The sequence below is a fragment of the Typopeltis vanoorti genome, chromosome 6, assembly GCF_054136105.1.
Source record: "Typopeltis vanoorti isolate ZY-2024b chromosome 6, IOZ_Tvanoo_1.0, whole genome shotgun sequence".
NCBI classification, from domain to species: domain Eukaryota; kingdom Metazoa; phylum Arthropoda; class Arachnida; order Uropygi; family Thelyphonidae; genus Typopeltis; species Typopeltis vanoorti.
The window spans coordinates 114,888,964-114,912,784 of record NC_143554.1 but is presented as its reverse complement, the minus strand read 5'-3'; the positions used below and the strand labels follow the sequence as shown (position 1 = coordinate 114,912,784).

Sequence of the window (23,821 nt, the reverse complement as noted above, 5' to 3'; positions counted from 1 at the left end):
GTGTCCTTCACCTACCCCCACAAGAAAAAATTCAAGTGGGGTAAGATCTGGTGATCGTGGTGACAAGGGAATTGGTCCCTCACATCCGATCCACTGCTGAGGGAAGATCCTGTCAAGAGTTGCATGGACCTCCAAACATCAATGTAGTGGGGCACCATCCTGTTGAAAGAAGATGTGTGGCCACAAGTCTTTTTGAGTTGTGGAAAGACAAAATTTTCCAGCTTCACGCAAGGGTCTCGCAAATTCTCTCTACCTTCTTTTCTGATATGCTTCGAAACATTTCTTAGGAAATTTTCTTTCCATAAACAGATACTCTTGGGGTCTTGTGTGCTGCCTTTTTTTGTACACCTGACAGAACTTATGCTGCACTGCTTTGATTTCAGCTCAGCTAGCCACCACACTGGTGCTTTCTCCATCCCTGATGCCATGTTTAAAACTACAACAGCTTTGTCCAGCAGCAGCAGTGCATCACAGGAAAAAATTCTGGATCAAACTTGTAGTCTCTGGAATGTTTGAACAATCCAAATCTTACATATTTTTGTATTTCAATTTTTTACTGTTCTTTGAAATTAGGGAAGTCCAATGTGAACAACCTGTACATTAAACATTTCTAACCTTTTTACATACAGTGCATGTCAGAGAAACTAATATATTTTGAGTTTTTTAAACTATGACAGTATGGTCAGTAGACAAGGTATTTTTATGTGCAGTAAATTAGTTCAACTTGGGTGTTTTAATAAATTTTCAATACTTATCTGTTGTAGCTTTTAAATTGTTGGTTAATTAGTAGGAAATCATTTTTTAAAGAGAAAAAACAAAGGAATGTAAATTATTGATTGTAAATTTTAACAATATGAATAGTTAAGGAGTCTCAAATAATAAAAAAGTGATTAGTGAAAAAGCAGTAAGTGCTGTTAAAAGTAATTTTAAACTGTCAGGTAACAGAAACAACTGAAGATATTTCCCTAGAAAGTGAATATTCTTTATATTTCTACGGTCAACTTGCTGCTTATCACTGCAGTTTCCATAATGTAAGCTGTCTTACATTTTGAAGAAAAAGTTTAACATGCAACAACTTAAGCAGACCTGTCATTACAGGCAACAAGATTTACTTCCATTACTTCTGTAACAGATTGAAGAATAAATAAATGACTAATTTTTTTTTTTTTTAACTGACAAAAATGCAGATGTATAGTAATTTAAAGAATATGGAGTCAAACTGGCTATTTTAAAAAGTATTTATTTGCTTTTATAAAAATTTTGTAGAATGTAAATAAACTTCATTTTCGGAAATTGTAAATGAAAAGAATTTTGAAAATGAAACAAAAATATAAAATGCACACTTAATTATTAAATCAACATTTGATTAATTGCATTGCCAAAGGATAAACTATTGAATATTAAGCACAGATAATTTATATATTATTAACATATTTATACAAACACACTACTGTACAATGCATTCAAACATTTAAAATGGTATTTAATTGCATCCACTATTTCATAAAATTTCCCAGACCACAAGATAACTGCAACTGATTTATTACTCCCCAGATAATTTGTACATGATTTTATTTTGAATGGATGTATTTTCTCACAATACATAATAAAAAATTTTATGTTTTATATATTTTTTTTTATAAATAACTATCTAAGAACTAATACAATTTTTTTCTCTCTCAAATATCAAGTACTCTAAAACTTGGCAAAAATGTGCAATTAAATATTGTAATTTATTTACATCAAGTGACAAAACTACTAAAATAAGTTTTGTGCTTGTTCTGGCTTTAAGGATTCCTCAACAGAGTTATCAATGAACAGTATAAAAACATATCGCAAACACCTCTTGATTTGCATTTTTTTTTTTCTCTTGAATTATTTAGGAGGTAGCATTATCAGTCCTCAGTACAATATAAAAAAATCTCAAAATATGCACAAAAAATGTTTACAGTATGTTTCATCAGTATAATGCAAACAGCTACATTGCTAAGGTGATATGTGTCTTAAAATCCAGGCTCACAATGGCAGGAACACTAAATATAAGCTAATCTTGAAATTAGCAAGGTAACTTATGTGAGGCACAGTTGTGTGTTGTGTGTGTATGTGTGTTTTTATCATACTGATGTAACAATTTACACAAGGCAGACAGGATTTATTATACTTCAACAGTTGATGGGGTACTTCTTTTTTCACGAGAATCAATAGAGTTTAACCTAGGACCCCATGACTGCACTGGTTTTGACAGAGGATGCAAACTGTTTCCAAAATTACCAGATTTGCTTTTTTTCATAATTTTCCCACTGGTTATTAATCTTCCAAATCCCTCTTGATGCGCAAAAGCATATCCAGAGCGAACTGATCGTCTGCTACTACGGCGTACACTTGATATGCGCAACTGAGGCTCTGATGGACGTGAACGTAACCTAGCACGGCGCTGCTTAAGTCTTACACGATCCGAAAGGCTTGGATGTGTGTCCACATAGTAAAACCGGATTGCAACAATTGGAACAAGCAAGATAACTAGTGTTAAAAATGTTGTGAACCAAAAGTGGGCTGTGCTTAGAGTCATTCGAAAGGTTCCTACATAACGATTGCCAACAAAGTTACTATTTATAAAGAAGGTCATACCAAAATAGAAAGCTGCACTTCCCCAAATCACAATGTGGTTAAAATATGTCCAGTATGCAGTGTCTAATGCAATCTGAAAAAGAGAAATATATTGTTACATATTTTTATTTAAATGGCATTTAACAGAAAAACTTGAATTCAAAATTACACAGACTTAAATTAATAAAATCAATTAATACTATACTATAGTAAAATTAATCCTATATTGTTCATTGGAAATCATTATGCTAATAATATGAAAGCATTCCAAACTGATTTAGTTGTGCAAATGGTGTCATGAAAAACATATTCCATTTCAGTGTCATAAAAGAGACTCAGATGAAAAAAGCTGCTGCATAATCAGATATGTATGCATATCTGATTATTAGAGTTCATATATGCTTTCTACTTTCTTAATACTATTTATATTTTACCTTCTTTTGTCTAACCCATCCCCAATGTTTTGTTATGATGACAATATTTTAGAAGTAAAAGAAAAAAAAAATGCCATTAAGAAGTTTTCAGAATTAACATCATGATAACCCCCAAGAATGTACTAGATATGATAGTCCCAGAACAATCATTTTAATTCATGACAAGCATCCTATCAATAACTTTCATTTGTTAAGATATTAGAAATTTCTTCAGTTCTTCTCGTCTAACTTTTAAACTAAATTATTGGTTTCGTTATGTGTGTCACATGGGATTCTAGTATAAAGCTATGCAGGTGTTGGTATCTTTTAGTAAGCTGTTCATTTCTGTTATGTATACTTCTGAGTTCACAAGCAATGTCACATTGTCTTTATCTACTCAACCAATAACTGTTTTTGTTGCATCATAGTTTTAAAGGCCCTTGATTCTGATTTAGGGATATTTCCAAGTCTTTCAGAAAATAAAGCAGTATTTTATTTTGGTAGCATTAAAATTTGCTAAATCATCTTTACTCCACTTTGAGAATGGCTGGAAGATTTGTGTTTAAGGCACTGGCCATAGAAGATCATGAAACTTGAGATCATCTGAGTATTATAAGTTTTTGTGTGAAGTGCGCTTTTGTCAGATCTGATGTCCCATTATGCCAAATCTAGCCAAAGCAGATCACAAAGCATATTCCGGATCTGAAACATTTGGCATGATGGGACATCAGATCTGACCAAAATCACATTTCACACAAAACCTTATAATGCTCAGATGATCTCAAGTTTCAAGATCTTCTATGGCCAATGCCTTAAACACCAATCTTCCAGCAATTATGCTTAAGTAAAGCATAATGCAGTGTGAAAGTTTATGTGAGTCGCAGTTGTAGAGAATGCCAATTAAGATTCAGTGATGAATAACAGATCAGGTTTGGATGTCTAACTGGTACATCATTGATGTTGGTAAAGTCTGTGCGGAATTTTTTTTCTTTTTTTATGTCTAGTTTGTTGGATTTGGCTTCCACACAGAGTGCCCATATCTCCATTCCAAGTGCAGCTCAACAGTATCTCCTCCCCACCAAGCTGCTATATTCACTCACTCCAGACACAACCTGACAGAATAAGCAGCAGCAGGATTATTTGCCAGCTGATTGGATAGCCTCCTGTACTGTTACAAACAGGTTCAGTCATGTGGATTATCTGATATCAGAGCACACATTATGGTGTGGAGAGTATGCTGGGCATTCCTTCCACACAATAATTATTGAAGGCCACCACCTCCACTGCATGTAGGTACAGAAACCAAAGATCCTGCTCTAGATATGAAACATAGCAGCCATTTCATTTCTCCAATAAGCAAAGTGACAGTGTTTCAGTGGGCAAACAAAGTCATCTATCACCTAATGTTAGCTGACCCTCTAGTTTGCATTTCCTCAACTAGTGAAGACATACTTTTAAGGCAGCAACATTCGTGTTGCTATAGCACTGTTTGTGGCTACAAGTCATACCACAGGAAGGTTGACTCGAGTTGGCTGGCAGAAGCTATATATAATCATGCATCACCGGCCTATTAATTTTTTGTTGATAACATGATTTTGTACTTGATTTAAACCAAAATTGAGATGATGCAACAAAGGTTGTTGGAAATCCTAAAGTATACAAATATCAGTTAATTCCATCTACCCAGAGCAATACAATTTATATCAATTCAAAATGCTAATTTTCCCTGCAAATAAGATTTAAATTGAAATCACTTACTGAATTCAAGTAGAAGCCGTAAATACTGTTAAATCCTGAATGCAAGAGAATTTATTCTAAATTATTTCATTCAGATTTAATATGTAACAAAATTCCAAGAGCAATATTTGCATTAGTAAAATTAAAGTTGATTGTGAATTATCGATAAAGTCCATAACTTAAATATTTTCCTTATGCCTTACACTGTTATTAGTTCTTGTGAAGTTATCAGAACTTTGTAAGGATTATATTAATGTGCAAAAATCTGAGTCATAGTACTAGCGGAATAAGCAGATTAAGAATGAAAGCCTGAGGCAGTCACGTACACAAGGACTGAATTGCGCACGGAAGTTACCCTTAAACATGCTAGGAGGAGTGATGGCACTGAGTGCAAGAAGATTTAGGTGTTGGGAGAAAAAACGCGACGTAAGAGCATCACGACAAAGATATATAGAGCTGAGCAACACGAACTTGAGGCTTTTTTCTAGTCTGCTAGTCATCTAGTTCCGGAGTTCCTGAGGATGGTGGTAGGAGTAAGATCGAAGTGGATGATGTCGGTTAGCAGCCCAGCAATCAAGCAGAAATCCAGTTCGAGTACAAACCTCGGTTCTGCGGAGAATGCAGCGTAGACTGAGAAGTTATGCGGAACCACTTGATCGATCACGGCAGACCAGATTTGTCTACACCGATGGAACTGAGTCGTGAGTGAACCCACAAGTCTGTCTTATCAGAAAGGTTATGCAGACATAGGATCAGCGAGACCCAGACATCCTACAGACGATCAAGGAGAAAACAAAGGAATTCCAGAATCCCCGATCAAGTAGAATCTTGTTCAATTTACTTGTATACTGAGAGGAGTAATAGGCGTCTAAGAAAAGAACCGATTAGTTATTAGATTTACATTGCGTGATAGGACTTTAGAAAACCAGAATCTTAATGAGGAACCATAAAGTTCTTGGATTGAGAATTGTATGATATTGTGTTAAATGAATTATAGCATGTTTAGCCTTTAGCCTGTTAGTTCCTTGTTCTGAGAATTGTTGAATGATTAGCTGGAAATTTTAAGCAATTAGAAGGATCTTAACTTAGCTTAATATGAGATATAGAGTTGTGTAATGAGATGTTAAAAATGATCTGGAGATGTTTTGTTAACTAACGTTAGCCTGTATGATTGCTTTAGGTACACAATAAATAACGGAAAAAACTCACGTAGAAAGATTATTTATTAGTATAATTTTCGCCTGTGTGTCACAGGCATCCTCAGTACATTAAGCTCAAAATTAAACACTGACAATTCCAAAAAGCGCCACCTAAGTAGCTGGTGTAAGATAACTAAAAACGTCAATAACTTTCCTAAAATCCTAAAAAAGGAAAGTTATTGACCTTTTTAGTTATCTTACACCAGCTACTTAGGTGGCACTTTTTGGAATTGTCAGTTAGTGTTTAATTTTGAGCTTAATGTACTGAGGATGCCTGTGACACACAGGCGAAAATTATACTAATAAATAATCTTTCTACGTGAGTTTTTTCCGTTATTTATTGTGTACCAATATGTCTACTCACGGTTTACCTCTTTTAAAACTTATGATTGCTTTAGTTTTTAACCAAATAATTGTTGTTATTTGTATTTTACTTAGTTCAATGAATAAATCCTTTTTTGTCAATCATTTGTCAATAGTCTGCTTGGTCTTGGTCTCAATGCACCGCTCATGAAAATTTGAATCTGTGCGGAATTAACGTTTAGAGATAGCTACGACTGCAGAGAAATTTAAGATTTGTATGATATCAAAGTTTAGAACAGAAAATATCGATTTAAGGAATAGTGTACATTTCTGATGGCTAGATCCTTGACAATGAAATTTCTTCTTGTCTAGAATTTTGGATGGCGCAGCATAATCAAATAAATTTTTCCAAAATTCGAAGAAAGATTAGCACCAGAATTGAAACAAAGGAATTGGCTCTTGCCAGTGGCAATCCCTTTGTAAGCTAAGCTTTGCACACTATCAGTAAATGAAGTGGCGGCCAAGAATTGATTGCACGAGTGAGAAAGAAATTAATTAATAGTTACAAAACATCATATAGAAGAACTATAAGTAAATTAAAGCAAAAGGATCAAAGATATAAATGATACAACAACCATATATAGAATTTTACAATACCAAATTTTATTAAAAATTTCATTCATTCAAAGTGGTTATTTTTTTTATTGAATGCAAGTGGTCTAATTTAAAACCATGAAATTTCTTGATCAATTTTAGAAATATCCTAATTACTAAATTTTATTAAAAATCTCCCTAGTCAGAGAGAAGTTATATGTATACAGCAGTGGCGCTGCATACCCATTTCGGTTAGGTGTGCTGTCATGTAGGTTATACAACATGTTACAAATTTCACGTCAATTTTCTGTGAAATTTCACAGAAAATTTTCCAGAGGGAGGGGGGGAGGCAAAGCTTGGAGACAAATAATTATATCAATAAATTTTTTGATGTAATTATTTATCGATGTCAACTATAAATACAGTACATTATTTTTTTCATTTTACTGATCTTAATCTTTAATTCTTGGAGAAAAAGAAGTATTCAGAATTAAGACAGTTTTAGCACAATTTCATATATAAAAAAATTGACCCGCATATTTTATTGAAAATCAGCTAATTAATTATTCCCAAAATCCTGAAATCAAAAAAAAATCATAAAACTAACAAGTAAAATAATATTAAATTACATACCCTTACCTTTTAAAAATGTATTTTTCTGCTTAAATTTGTCTCGCTATAAATTTACAATTTACACTTCAACTCAGTGACTCACTAGACACAGGGGGGAAAACGAACTGGTCTTACTGTTCACGAATCAGAAAAAGATGAACCAAAAACAGGAACACTTATTTTATGGCTACCTCGCCATTGGCCGAAACAGGCCAACTCATAATAAAATTTTAAGACAGATAAAGTTTATACATAGGGTTATAAGACATAAGGTTACATATCTCTATCACTTTTACGATTATAATTTGTGGAATTTTTTACTCAAGCCCTGGGGAGTTCCCATTTGCCCCACTCCCTATGCAGACGCCCATGACCGAATGATTGCATTTTTATCGATGTATGAAAGTTTTGATAATGCATAGCACATAACTGTGAATGCTTCTGCATAGAGTGAGGGAACAATCTGTTTGTTTTAAAATTTATTAGAAAACAACAATGAAGGAGAATGCTGTAGTTGGTTGGCATATCTGAAATACTCAAAGATGAAAATATGTGAACCATCATTTATAAGACATGTTAGAATAGGAAATGAAAAGAAATAATAAGTGTGAGTAGAAATACTTTCACTAATGGTAAACGAATTATTAATAATTGTGATGTGTGTCTTATAAGTTTCGGGGTAGAGCAAACAGCATGATCCTATAAAGTCTAGACATGAAGAAGTGCATTTATGATGACATAATTAAAAAAAACTTACGAGACAGAGAATAGCAGGAATAAATATCGTTTGATGAAGCAGCAAATCATCTCATAAAATTTGTTGCCCGTGTTATGTATTTTTCTGGTTTGTGTTTATTTCGCTGTTTTCCAAGAAATTTCTTTTGTTTACTGAGACTCAGTATACAAAACATCCGATCATTATCGGAATTATCCATGCTTTCGAGAATTCCTACATTCATCAGTTTTTTTTGTTTGTTTTTTTTAGTATCAGTGGTTCTTCTGTCTTATCAATCTCCCACATGCTGGTATTTTGTTGTAGATCAACAATGTCTTATAATACACAGAATATTCATTTTTATTCAAGAATAGATTTTTTTTATGTGGTCTGTTGTTTCCGAAGACTAGAATAAAATTGTCTCTATACCATTAAAAAACTTTGCAACCTCAACAGCTGCTATACTGCATAGCAAGAGAAACACTTAGTTTTTTTTTTCTCCTAACATCCACTTTCAAATTTTCAGTTCCAGAAAACATATGTAACAGCTGTTTGTTATAAAGCCATCGGATATAGTAATCACTCAACTCATGACAAGTGACAATTGTCATGAGTTGAGTTTGGTTGACACAATAACCAATTGTGTCAACCAAATGTCATGAATTGGATTGGTTGACATAATAACAAATCATGGCTGCTAAGTGCTGGGTGAGCTCAAAATTTTAGCTCACCCAGCCAGCAGTCAAATTCTCAGCTTTCTAATATTTTTAAAACTGCTGAGGAGGTGGGGGCTGTGTGAGCTAAAATTTTGAGCTCATCCAGCACTTAGCAGCCATGATTGGTTACCGCCTCCTCAGCAGTTTAAAAATATTAGAAAGCTAAGAATTTGACTCACTGCACCTCTTTACATCTTTTCAAAGGGCGCAAAGGTGTATGCATTTCGAAAGCGCACCTGGGCTATTAACGCGAATGTAACGTAATGTTTATGCAGCGAAAAGTGCCTTCTTCATGAAGCACTAATGCTTTATTACTCTCGTGAAGAGGACTACTATATATTATGTTCGATTTTAGGAATCGTGCAAAGTCTGCAAACAACTGGGGGGGGGGGGAGGTCTTTAATGGGAATAAATGCAAAAATATAATATGGGGGATACTGATTTTTGTGGATGAGCACTGCACACCCGGAATATTCACCCCTGGTATACAGATGGATGTGGATTCACAAAAATCTAATTAGGTGATTATGAATTTTGCAAAATGCAACTAAAATTGACAAAATTTAAGGTTTAGTTTTATCAATAAAAATTAAAAACTGAGATGAATAAAATATTAAAACATCTTTACCTGGGCAGTTACAACAAGGACGAGTATGGTTGACACTGTTGTTCCAAATAACTGGTGATCATCCAGATTTAAGCCACTGGGATCAACTGCATAGCTGAATGATCCATAAGGAATGAAAAACAAGATGAAAGAGGTAACAAGACCATGAGCAACACTCTTCAAGAATACTACTTTGTTGAAAAGTAAATTTATGTGACCTGGGGTGTATAGCTTAGGATAACGAACAGAATTGTCATCACTGACATCCTATGAAAATAATAAATATTGATAAATAAACTGAAATTTTAATAACTTGTTCAACAGAAAACTTTTTAGAAAGAATAAAACCTCTTTTCAAAACTTATGTGTCTGTAATCTGAAATTTTATTGAAAAAAGAGAAATTAAGAAATTATCTTTAAAAGTTAATTTTAGCAAACTTTACTTGATTACTTATGAATAGAAACTTGCATCTGAAATAATGAGCTAAAATTAATTTTAATGATTAATAAAAGTTTTGCTGCATACTAGACTATATACAGTACAATGAACTCTGAATTATCTGAATAGCTTGGAAAATGGCATCTTTGGATAGTGAAGTCTAAGCTATTTGGAACATTTGCTAAACCCTTTAGCACATGATCATGCATTACAGGAAAGCATCATTTTAGGGGACTCTAATATATCAGATATACAAATTTTGTTATCATAACATTAGCACTCTTAGTTTTTTTTGTGAAATTCTTGATGCAACTATCAATTTGTAATGCATAAAGAAAAATGAAAAGAAATTAAACAATGCCAGAACTGTATTTTTGCCTGGAATATGAAATGTTAATTTCCTAAAAATCAATAGAGAATGCATCATCATCATCAAATTCCTGCCATGTACCCTCAACGGGTGTATACAGGATATGATAGTACTACGTGAAAAAATTACATCATTACTAACTTCCTATCTACAATTTTCCTCCAAATCAGTCTGTTACTTGTCAAGACTCCAACATTATCAGATCTTACATTTCTATCGTCTAAGTCACTTTGTACCATATCAATCCATCTATATCTTGGTCTTCGTCTGGGTCGTTTTCCAGCCAGCCACGCAGAAAACACTTGTTTTGTTAATCTTTTCTCTCCCATTCTATTTAAGTGACCATATCACCTGAGATTAGCTCTGCTAACGCATTCCTGGATGCTGACAATGTCAAGTTCTTTCCTAATATCCTCATTTTTAATATGATATTGCCATTGATGCCATCTGTTCACGCCTATAATCTTTCTCAGGACTCTCATATCTGCGGTCTCTAGTCTTTGGTCAAGTGTTTTACTTCTGACCCAGCTCTCAGATCCATAAGTTAAAACTGGTTTGAACACTGTCTTCTATACAGCTAATTTAGTGTTCTGACTAATTTCTCTCTTATTCCATATGAATTTATTCAATTGACCTGCTACCATACCAGCTTTGCTGATTCTGTTGTCTATTTCTATATTCAATTTATCATCTTCACTAAAAATCGTGCCTAAGTAGCTGAAATGTTTTACTTGTTCCACAGGTTCCCTGTTCACAACACAGTCGAAATTTTCAATGATTCTGCCTATTTTCATTGTCTTTGTCTTTTTATTGCTGACCTTCGTAACATATCTATTACAACAGTTATTCAATTTAGTCAGAGAATCTTGCAGACCTGTAGCAGATTTATTTAGAAGTATAACATCATTCGCATAAAGCAAAGAGCTGACATTAACATCTCCAATTTTGATATCAGGTTTAATACCACTTTCCTTCATAATGTGATCCATATAGATAATGAATAACAGAGGGGATAATGTACATCCTTGTCTCACACCAGATTTAACATTAAACCATCTTCCTGTACTTCAATTCTAACTGCTGAACTACAACTCAAATAAAGACTAAATATTGCTTGATGTAATGCCCCATTGACACCATATAACTGTAGCATACTGAATAGCTTCTCTCTTGGCACCTTGTCATATGCCTTTTCCAAATCGACAAAACTTAAATACAGATCTTTGTTATATTCCCATGCTTTCTCGACTATTTGTCGTAAAATGAAGATCTGATCCTGACAGCCTCTATTTGGTCTGAATCCAGCTTGTTCTTCACCAAGCTTTTCTTCCACAATTCTTCTCAACTGTTTTTCAAGTATACTTGCATAGATCTTGCCAGGAACACTCAGTAGGGAAATACCTCTGTAATTCTCACATTGTTTTATTTCCCTTTTTATATATGGGTACTATGAGAGCTGTACTCCAATCATTGGGAATTCATCCCTCTGTCCAGGCTTTCTGAACTATGCAGTGCAGCCACTATAAGACTTTTATACCACCATACTTCAGCATTTCTGGTCGAATATCATCCACTCCTGCTGCCTTTCCACATTTTAAGCCTTTGATGGCATTTACTACTTCAAGTATGGATATGTATTCCTGACTGCATGCCTGGTCAGTGTTTTTTACCACTGTGCTGTCATCACTGCTTCTTTCATTTAGCAGTTTTTCAAAGTAATTACTCCATACTTCAAGGATATCTTTTTCTTCCGTTTTCATGTCACCTTTATCATCTCTAACTTCTTTTACAGCACACTTTCCTCCATTTCTAAGCTTCTTCAACAACCTCCAGAATATTTTGCCACCTTCTTGATATTTATTTTCTATATTCTTGCCAAAGTCCTCCCATGACTTTTGTTTAGCTAGTTTTACACACTGTTTAGCTTTCTTACATTTGTCTCTGTATTCTCTAAGAGCACAAGCTAACTTATGTGACAGGAACTTTTGATATGCTTTCTTCTTTTCCTTCACTGCATCTTTAACTTCCTGTGTCCACCAGGGAGTTCTGATTTTTTTATCCTTGCAGACAACCTCACCACATGCCTCTCTGGCAGAATCAATCAATGTTTTCTTCAGAGTTTGCCACTGAATCTCCAAGGTTTGATTCCTGTTCTCCAACTCTTTCAATTTTTCTTCAATAATCTTTGTGTATACAGTTCACATCTGAGAGCTGCTGAACTTTTATTTGATTTAAAACTTTCTTAAATGTTATTCTTTTTCAATATGAAATTTAATTTTATCCTGCTCAAGACTAAATAGTGATCACTTCCCATTTCAAATCCTCTATACACTCTGGTGTCCTGCACTAGGGAGAAAACATCACTATCAACAATAACATAGTCAATGAGACTTTTCTTATTCCTTGCCTCTTCTCTCCATGTGAATTTGTGCACATTTTTATGTTGGAACATGGTGTTAGTAATAACCAGTCCATGTCCTGAGCAGAAATCCAACAGATATTTGCCATTATTATTAGCTTTGCTCTTTTCTCCAAATTTTCCCAAAATATTTTTGTATGTCTCACAATCATTTCCTGCTCTGCTATTTAGAGTCCCAACAAGGACCAACTTTTCCTTTTTCATTGTGTCAGTTGCTTTTTCTAAAGCATCAAAAAATTCCTCCACTTCTACCTTATTAGAACCTTCTGTGGGACCATAGGCACAAATAAGTTTCATTGTCCAGTTCCCTATTCTCATATTTGTCCACATTACTCTACTTGAGACTGACTGCCATTCAAGAAGATTAGCCTCGTATTTTGTGTTGAATACTATGGCTACTCCTTCTTTTCCTTAATTGTCATTGCCTGAATATAACATTTTGTATTTATTGCTCAGAAAGATCTCACCAGTTTTGGTCTTTTTTGTTTCAGTCACCCCTATTATGTCGATTTGGTACTTATCTAATTCCTCAGCTAGCTCCATTTCTTTTCCATTCAGGCTTCTTATGTTGATAGTACCGATCTTTAACTCTGGTGATGTTGAGTTGGGATTTGTTTTCAGATTTGTTCCAGTAGCTGACTTTTCGCTGTTCGCCCTGGTTCCCTGGCGAAAACAACGGGGGCCTTGTTTAACCCGGCGACGCCCCAGCCGGCATGAAATTTTGTCATGTTTTACCATCATTTTTTATTTTGGTTTAACCAATAAGAATACAATTTGGTCGGCTAAATCCCAAATTGCCAGCCCATCCTCGTTCGTTCAGTATCAAAGTAGATACCCAACAGGGTGCACCACGAGAAGGTGAGGATTGGACATTAGGTCAGAAGCCCTGGTCGGTTCTCCGTATTCCTTTAAAGGCTATGTGGAGGTCTCCTCTCAGTTATACGGCTTTGACCCTTAAACACCCCAATACAGAATGCTTACATTATTCTTAAGAGAGACCTCCAGGGACTCATCGAGGGAGACCACATACTACACACACACAAACTATCATACTTGTTCTTGAATTCATTCACACTGCTTGCAAACACAACATCCACTGGCAATTATGCACCACTCTATGAAAGAAAAAATCTAGTCCCCATCCCCTTCTTAGTGCCATTCCCAGCTTCCAAGGTTCATACAGAAATCCTGTATGACCCCTTCAGAAGTTTGTAAATCTCAATCATATCACCCCTCTTTCTCCTTTTTTGCTAGTGTCTGCAGTCTACAAATTTTCAGTATGTCTTCATAATCAGTATTCCACAATCCTGATATCAATTTTTAACTCTTTTGCGCTCACTATAACACTATATATTCTGCAAAAGATATATCTCACTATATCTTTTGTGCTCTCACTATATCAGAATCACAACAGAAACCAGGAGACTAGACCTGCACATAGTAGTTCAAGTGAGGTCTTATCAAGGCCTTGAAAAGAGGCACAATAACATCCTAATCTTTATAATGTCTGAGTCTGTTTCAGCACTGTAATTATCTTTTGAGTTGTATTTGCTATCTTAGCTACATGGTCCCTGAACTTCAACTTCCTATCTACTAACATACCAAGATTCCTAGCCTGATAAGTTTCTGCTAGCATCGTCTCACCAATATAATATGACATTGGATATCTAATCACACAAAAATGCATGATTTTACATTTATTGAACTGACACCCATTTTCCCATGCCCACAATTCCAGCTTATTCAAATCATTTTGCAAGTACAGTGGAATCTCGGCTGTTGAACGCCTCTGTTCTCGAACAATTCAGTTCCTGAATACATTTTCCGAACAAAAAACGCCCAGGTTTCCGAACAGGCAAGCAGCAACTGCATCCTGAGCTGTAAGGTGGGAAAGTGTCAGTTACACGGCAGGCTTCATTCAGTACAGACACTTGCTCAAATTTGCAGCGAGTTTTCTTGATTTTCTTTGTGTTTTGTTGTTTTTTTTTCCATAAATTATTATTAATTAAGCCACCATGGGGCCGCAGAATAATAGTGTTAGCAGCAAAGCGAAAATAAAAGCTGTTAGAACTACGATAGAGATGAAAAAAGAAATCATATCCAAACATGAAAATGGCGTTCATGTCTCGGATCTTGCTATGCAGTTCAGTATGGCAAAATCAACGATCTGTACAATACTGAAAAATAAAGAGGCAATCAATTTTCGTCTATATTTTATCTATTTATTGTGGTTATTCTTTTTATGTAATATTTTATGCATTTTCATTATGTTTGTATACGATCTTATGCATGAAGTACTGTTGTCAAGGTTTAAATAAACAATCATCTGGGGTTCGGGAACGGATTAATCGATTTTACATTAATTCTTATGGGAAAATGGTTTCTGTTTTCGAATGATTTGGTTTCCGAACAGCCTTCGGGGATGAATTAAGTTCGACAACCAAGGTTCCACCATACTGCATATCAGCTGCATTCCTGATTACTTATCTGTGCATCATCAGCAAATAGCTGTATGTCGCCTGTCAAACCCTTCCCAATATCATTAATGGACAGATTGAACAGCAGTGGACCAAGGACTGATCCTTGTGGTACACCACCGTTTTTTTTTTTTTTTTTTTTAATCTTTGTACTGGTTATGGGCAGTACTACCCTTACATCACATCCAGACATCTCGTCTAGACTTAATATATAGGCGTAAGCCTTTACAAGTGTTTTACCCTATGCCTGTTCTAGTTATCATTGTAGTCATTTGCTTACCCCTTACCCAATCACCAGTGTGCCCTGTAGGGCCCTCAAGGAAAGAATTTTTATATCCTTCTGCATAAGCCCAAGCTGTTTTAAGTCCATATAACTATCTGCGCTCCATACGCCATGTAAAGAGATGGTGGTGCTGGTAAACCTCGGGGTTGCCCCATATTCTTCCCATATCTTACTAACTAGATCTTGGTTATTTTTATAATAACTTACTTTATTATTATGGCTATAGTGGGCACCCTGTTCCCACCACCTGGGCATCAACAACCCAAACGTCACCATCTCTTTTAATCACTAAGTCTGGCTTACGCAAACCTGCAGAGGTCCTATAATGTGGTTCCACCGCGGTCACCCAACCTTTGTTCTTAAAGTGGTTGTTCAAAATGGAGACCACGGCATCATGCCTTCACACACGGACACCCATGGGTGCAGAAGCAACACTGGGTTATATGAGAATATCTCATTGTAGTGGTAGCCAGCCCTACAGTTTGAGTCGTCACTACTAGATCAAGCTGTGCGAGCTCGAGTGGGCAGGGCATTGATCCTCGTGCTTCTTTAAAAGTCAATTTACTCGAATCCAGGGAGGAGTCTGGTGCCATCCCTTACCCAATCATGCTCTTTTAAATGATATAACTCTTTTAAAGAAGCACCATCTACAGAACAGTGCAGCAGAGATGCCCACCTCTTGTGTTCTGTGGGTGCTGACTCAATTAAGGTACCCTGATAATGGGACCAGCCTTTAGCCCACCTAAAGTCTTCTTGTATCAATGGGCTATAGAAAGCCTCTCTGCAGATAAGGGAAGAAGATAGTTCTAAATTCGCGATTCTGGACAGCCTGCGGCTGTCCAGAATCGCGAATCCTTCCTTCACCCTCACGTGGAAATATGCAGTAAGCATATTTCCACATATCAGATGGCAGGCGGAGCCATGATCTCACGGCTGAAAGGATAGCCGTCCATTCGGGACAGTACCAAGATATATGTTCTACTTAGCACCAACGTGTGGTAAAAGCGAGGTAGGAGATAGTGGGAAAGGAGAAACAGTCTTTGCTGGAACTTGAGAGGAGCTTTCCTCAAAGAAGCGATCCCAGCTTCTAGGATAGAAGGGACAGACCTTCCCTTTGGGGTGAAAATGATACTGAGATATCTCCACTCTTCCAGGATGGTCAAAGCATGCAATGGCCTCCTGTGCAGGGAAAACTCTATATCTCAACCTTAAACTTCTTGTCACGACCAGAGGGTGACAACAGCTAAAATGCAGGACTTCTCTATATTAATAGAAAGGCCTCGAGTAGAGAAAAAGTCAACTGCCTGGTTAAGGAGTTCCTGCAAGCCTACCTTAGCAGTAGAGGCTACGAGAATAAGATCATCCGCAAAGGCCATAGCATTAAAGGGAGAAGCGCTTAGAGAGTAGCCTATATGGCTAGGAAGAGAGTGAAGAAACTCATCTATGATGCAGTTAAAGAAAAGGGGAGATAGAGGATCACCCTGGCGAACACCCCACACTGCGGGAATAGAAGTCGCACATGACCCTGTAGTGATAGTGATGGAGCTACCCAAGTATAGCTCCATAACATAGGAAAGAATGGGTTCTGGACATTCAGCAATAGACAGCGCTCGAAGGAGAGCAGGAAGGGAGACACTATCAAAGGCCTTTTGGAGGTCCAGCGACGCCATATATAGAGGCTTAAGGTGGTGGCAGGAATCAGAGAGAAGAGAAGAAAGAAGATATATTTTCTCAGCACAGCCACCTGAAGGGACAAAAGCCCTCTGTCTATAATCATGCTGTACATGTTGCTGAAGTCGTTTAACTAAAATTTTATGATAGAGTCTAAGTATCACAGGGGAGATGGTAATAGGTCTAAAGTCTGATGCACAGCTTGAAGTTTCTTTCTTAGGAATGAAGATAGTTCTTGAAGCAACTGGAAAGGAGAATGTTCAATAAGTCTTGAAGAATCTTCAACGGCACCTTCCGAAGTCTAGATGCAGGAAAGCCATAAAATCTTTAAAATAAAATCTTGTAGACTCACATCCCCTGTACACTACTTTTTGACAGCTGTCAGCCAATCATCCATCCTCTTATCAACTAATATTTTATAATCCAAACCCATATTCTCCAATTTATGCAACAGTCTTCCATGCTGTATTCTGTCAAAAGCCTTAGCAAAATCCAAAAGTATCACTGTATATCCATTTCCCTCGTCTACTTCAATGGTAACATTATAGAATGTAAGCAAGTTGCTAAAATATGACCTTTGACATTGGTTGATACGTCAACCAACATCAAACAACATACTTACTTGATTCGATGCTTTGTTTCTTATTTTTCTGCTTAATTTTCTTATTCTCTCTCTATGTTCATTGAAATGTCTCTCAACTTTTTGTAATTCCCATGTTATCTCTCTGATAATCTGCTTTAACTTCATATTTTGGAGGTTAATTCATTTTCAATAACTACCTTAGCAGGGCAAGCCTTCTTGTTCTTGACTTCACTGCTCTTTTTAGCATTATGTTTCTTGTGCATTTTTGGCAGCATTTTAAATTATATTTAATATTGCAATACCTTAACAAAAATATGTTAAACACTAAAAACCTGAAAATCTATACTAATATACTATAAAACATTAATGTTCTAATGGAAAAACACAATAAAACAGATTAGTCACCAATTTTACACAAGCACTAAATTCACTGACCAATCACATGTATTAAAAAAATGCACATAAGGAAACTAAGGTGCAAAAAACATTGCTTCCATCTTTTTTGCATTTTGTAAAGTAATAGCAAGCTAAAGTTTGCACTAAGAAATGTGAAGTTTTCCTCACAGTGCACAAATGACAGTTATCTCCTTTGCATGTGCATATTTATGCTAATGTTGCATTATAATTTTGCATGTTGCTAATGTTCTATATTAATTTTAAGAAACTAATATTTCACAAATAATATTTCCAAACAAAACTACAGTGTTTTAGACACATAATGCTTTTTTTTCTTTTCCTTTTTCCTGTCAATTATTTCATTTTTCTGTATACATTAATTATTCTTATTAACAGAACTATGCCTACTGATGTGAGATAGAATTTAAAAAAACATGAAAAACAGAAAAGCAACAACATCCAGAAATGATTAACATTATTAATTTCCTACTAAACATGCAGAAAAGAGATAATTTCCAACATTATTTGTCTGCATGGCATCAAATAATATTGATTTATCATATAATAATACTTATCAATTTTTTTGAAATATACTTCTGAAGCTAACACCTTTTATTCCCCAAAGGGAGTAGATAAGGGCTGTTTTAGCTAACTTTTGGAGGTTGATGGGAAATCAATCTATCCTTCATAAAATCAGAGATGACACATCCAAGCTGTCAATGATATTAAATGGCATCTGGTGAAGAGACTATGGCAGACACCTGCCACTGTCTTGTGGTCCCTAACCACAATGTAAAATATAATATGGTACTGTCTGAAATAGTTGGTTCTACAGTTGATTTTCTTGAGTTGTAGGATTAAAAACCTAAGTTGCCAGGAGAGAAAACCCTACTTGTCCATGCCACAGAGATCTACTAACTTGGGAACAGGTTGAAGAAAGTTTCAGAAAAAAGTTCTAGTCAGCAACTAAAATCAAATTAGAACACACTTCTTCACATGGCCTATCATTACAGATCAAATGCTATTTTTATATGGCTACACATGGCTGAACATTTCCTTAAACATAAAAAAAAAGTTTATAAGAATGATTACCATGATCATGAAGTATACCTAAATTTCAACAATGAAAAGTTCGTTTTGTTTTCCTGCAACTGGTTACAATTTTAATTTTCAATTTTGTACAACTTTTATCAACTTTGGCATCAGATAATATTTAATTATCATATAATACTATACTTATCCATTTTTTCTAAAATATTCTAAAGCCTAGCTATTTTGCCACTGAATATTAAGAGATTCCTTTCTTCATATATTTGTTTTTAATTTTTTAATTTCCAACTGTATTACACTGCCGATGATCCAGATACACGAAGCAAAATATATGTGTAGTTAATCTATATTAATTAAACAATTTTTCAATTGCGCATGTAACTTATACAGAATTCTATTAACTTTCCCAGTACTGAATTAGTGTACACACTTGATGTAAAATCATGCTTGATTTTACATCAAGTGTGGTCTGCCTTCATCAAAAATTTAATTGCCTCGGATATAGTACACGCGAGCCAGAGAACATTGCAACAACAAGCAATGTTCCAACACGCATACAGTAACAAATATATCATTTGTAATCTGGTTTATCAATTATATGTAACAATTGTGAAGTTATGAAAAACATCTAATAGGTGTAATTAATTGTCAGTAAGTTTTTATTGTATTAAACTTTTATATGCCATTACCCCTGCTGATGTAAGTCTTACAATGAACGAAGCTTGTCGTGTTTTTTAATTGTTTATTTTTAATAAAACTTTTTTATATTAATATATAGTCTCAATATCGAAAACTACAGAACTGCTTAACCACAGAAACCTATGTCTAAATTCCAGAAATTATTTGATCAGGCTTGATGCAAAAATAATTTAATCGCATATTAGAGAAATATATTTTCATGAATGCAAAAAATCTGTAATATAGAGAGATGATTCAAATACATATACGTATTTACACTGAGCAGCCACTTTATTAGGAACACCTCCCCATTCAAGTAAACAGACCACTGAGTCATGTGATTAGTTTTGTTATATAATCAGCAAAATCAGACATGAATCTGATTGTTTTTTATTTTTAATGCATTAGAATGGGTAAAAGGTGTCATGTCACTTAAGTGACAGAGCATGCATGATTATTTGTGACAGTATCTTACAAACTGTCTATTTTTCTGGACTTTTCACAAAGTGTTTGAGTATACCAGGAGTAGTGTAATGTTAAGTCCTGTGGACAGAAACACTCATTGATGCATGAGGTCAGAGACTCATGTTAAAAGCTTGATGGAGTGAAACAACACTGAGAAAGGATTAAAACATTTTTTAAATAGGTGGAGGTGCCCTCTGTTCGTAGCCCAGGATGTAAACTGGGATCTTGAAGTATTAGTGTTTCCCATATTTTGGGAAATTTTACAGAGAGCCTTTCAAGTTCAAATCTAAAAAGACCCTCCATATCTACAAGTATGACAGTTTTGCTCTACTACAGGAACAGATTGCTGCTACACATGCCATCTTCGATGCTATCAATGCAGCCATTTGTAATGAGCAATCAAAGCTCTCAGCTATTCTGAACACTGAACTCTTTTTGATATTTCAGAAACCTAAACTCAGAAAGAATTCTTAAAAAAATAAATTAGAAAGTACAACAGTCTTCTGCATTCTAAACTCATACTTCTAGTTCAACCTCTTCATACAGCAGTGAAGATGACATCATAAAAGGATTAGTGATGTTGCCATTAGCATCCCTAGGCTTGGCCATAATTTTGCTACTGCTCTGAAACAAGCACCAGCACTAATGTTCAACATTGAATGGGATATCCGTAATTTAGCACTGGAAATAGCCAACGACATTAGACTTGACATCACTAGCATTCTTTCTCGATCTTTACCTCCTAAAAGAAATCTATCTTGCCCTCAAGAAGCTATGTCAAGATAGCAGTATATTCATCACTGGAGTTGATAAGGGGGGGAGTGCTAATGTTATTCTTTATGCCAGTGAATATAATACAGTATGGTGAAAAAAACAACTGAATAACTATAACAATATATGTTATGGATAAACAGGTTTATTAACAAAGAAATATATGTTTACACCTGATGATATGTACATCCACAACTACTGGTGGAATCTTGTCGAATAAAGCATTAACAATGGTAGATTACGTGCAAAGAAATGGGCACCTGGTCTTTCAAGATTTGTAGAGCATGCGAAGGTTCTCTGTCATCTGGAAAACAAGAGTTGGGACATCTACTGGACATATCGTGTGATTTTTATCTCTTAGTTCATTAAGGTTTGAAGATGGGTCATTGTGGAATACCCATTTCAAATGGGAGAAGGTGAATGGTATTGGAATGCTATGAACCTCAAAATGAGCCTCCTGGGGGGAAGCATTCTGATAAATAGATTCTAGAACCATGTGATGGGTTGCTCCGTCCAGATAGAATACCTGTGTACAAAATGAAATGTTTTTTGCACGACACATCCTATGCAAATCCTGGGTGAATGGAACCAGCACATTCACAATGTAGCGTTTGCTATTCAAGGTCACAGTTACACCACCCTCTTCAATGAAGTAGGCCCCAATTATGCCATGGCCAGAAACTGCACATAGTGCAGCGACTTTCTTGCTGTGAAGAGGTTTCTCTTGGACAAATTCAGGTCTCGAGAAACCAAGAAACCTGTAGGTTCATCTGCTTACACGACCACTTGGATGGAAATGCACTTCATCCAAAAACCAGACATTATAAAGGATGGATTTTCGTAGACATTGGCCAGCATACTTGCACACAGCAATGCAGCATAATCCATTGCTGTTAAACTGACCCACCTGGATGATGTACGAAAAGGCACCCAGCTCCTTAAGGACTCTCTGTAGTGACTGCTTCAGTATCCCAAGTTTTACTGCTGTGCAGCGTTGACTGCATTTCAGAGACTAATATTTGCTCCAGTACACATCTGTGATTCTGATTTGTGTTAACAGTTTGTATCCCTGAATGCCCTTTGCATATTGGCAGAACACTCCTGGTATACGTCGAAACCTCTCGATTAAGGCTTAATAGGTTTTAAGATATGTTCTTTCTTGTGGTTATATCAATTGCTTTAATATCAATTTTGTTCTAGACGTTTATCAAAACTTTTCAGGCCCCTCCTCATACTTCTTCCACAAATGAAAATCATGCCTTCTAAGACATTAGGTGATATCTATACAAAGACCATTAAGTGATGTCTATCCATCTGTGCCTATCTCTCTCTCTCCAATCCAAATGGCACTATTTAAACAATATGCAACAACAACAAGGCTGATCTCCTGGTATCATTCTTCTTTTCTAACTTCTGCACAGATGACCATGACAAATTTCAACTATTTCAGGAAAGATGCACTGTATGTTACTTGTGATCGTCTGTGAGAAGGATATCTGAAGAATCTTGAACCTAGTTACCAAAAAAAGCTTCTAGTTCTGATGCCATCTGTTGTTTGTCATCTCTACACTATTTATACTCAGTCATGGAACAAAGCTAATATTTAGGCCATTTTAAGAAAGAGGAAATAAACTATTGACCTATTGCTGTTTTAATTCAGTACTTTCTAAAGTAAAGGAGAAAGCCATCACAGTCAAGCTTTTCATCACCTGGAGAATAGCCAGAAAATCAGTTACCAAAATATATCTATTTCCCCATAAAAGATCTACAGCAGGTCATGCTTTCATCACATACTGCCGCATTTGATATCTCTAAGGACTTCACAAATAGGGTCTGGCATATAGGGCTGCCCAGAAAATTGCCTTTTTATGATCCATCTTTATAAATGAGTCATCATTTTCCCTTGGTTGTTTGCTGTGTGTAATAGTGGGTGGTGTTCTCTCTTCAGATTTCTCTACTACTAATGCAGGCATTATTCAGGGCTTTTTTTTTTTTATATATTCACCTCTTCCTCATACACATAAATGGCCTTCTCTCACTGACTACTTGATGATAATAGAAAAAACTATATATAGGGTTTGAGATCAGTGAGAGAAGGTCATTTATGTGTATGAGGAAGAGTGTGAATATATAACAAAGGCCTTGAGTAATGTCAGCATTAGTAGTAGAGCAATCTGAAGAGAGAACACCATTACACAGAGCAAATGACCAGAGAGAAATAATGACTCAATTATAAAGGCAGATTAAAACTATAATATGGTTTGAGATCACCTATCTCCATGAGGTGATGACAACCTATTCAACTTCAATGCTTCCAGAACACTTTTTTTTTTTTTTTTCTCGCAAAAAAGACAGTACTTCTTTTTCCTTTTACAACAGTCAAGATCAGATCTCTCTTTTCTTGGAAGGACACTTTTATAGTGTCAAGCTGTTGCTTTTCATTTGTTCATCTACTAACTCAATGAATCCCAAATTCATCCAGCCTTAGAATATTGCTCTCACATTTGGAAAAGTGTACCAAATGCCTCTTTAAAAATTATTGATGCTGTCTAAAAGAGGCCAGTTTGGGAAATTTACGATCTATTTCTCATAGTTTCTCTGTGGTCACAGTCTCACTGATGGTTAATTTCAGTATTCTCTTTCCTGTGGATATTAACATGATTGTTGTTCAGAAGAACTGACATTCCTGTCTATTCTGCTACACCCACAATAAAAC

General features: G+C 35.5%; 1 protein-coding gene across 3 annotated transcripts in view; it reads right to left on the bottom strand.

Annotated features, from left to right (window-relative positions):
* Positions 1-1,220: 1,220 nt before the first annotated feature.
* The window catches only part of LOC150105831 (phospholipid-transporting ATPase ID-like), a 311,509-nt gene continuing 288,908 nt past the window's right edge, over positions 1,221-23,821 (bottom strand). For all 3 annotated transcript variants that reach the window (XM_090394368.1, XM_090394369.1, XM_090394370.1), the window contains 2 exons: positions 9,525-9,770; positions 1,221-2,701 (listed from right to left, as the gene is read on the bottom strand). In XM_090394368.1, coding sequence (XP_090250494.1) covers positions 2,156-2,701; positions 9,525-9,770 — 792 coding nt within the window. In that variant the 3' untranslated portion in view covers positions 1,221-2,155. The remainder of the gene's footprint in view (positions 2,702-9,524; positions 9,771-23,821) is intronic.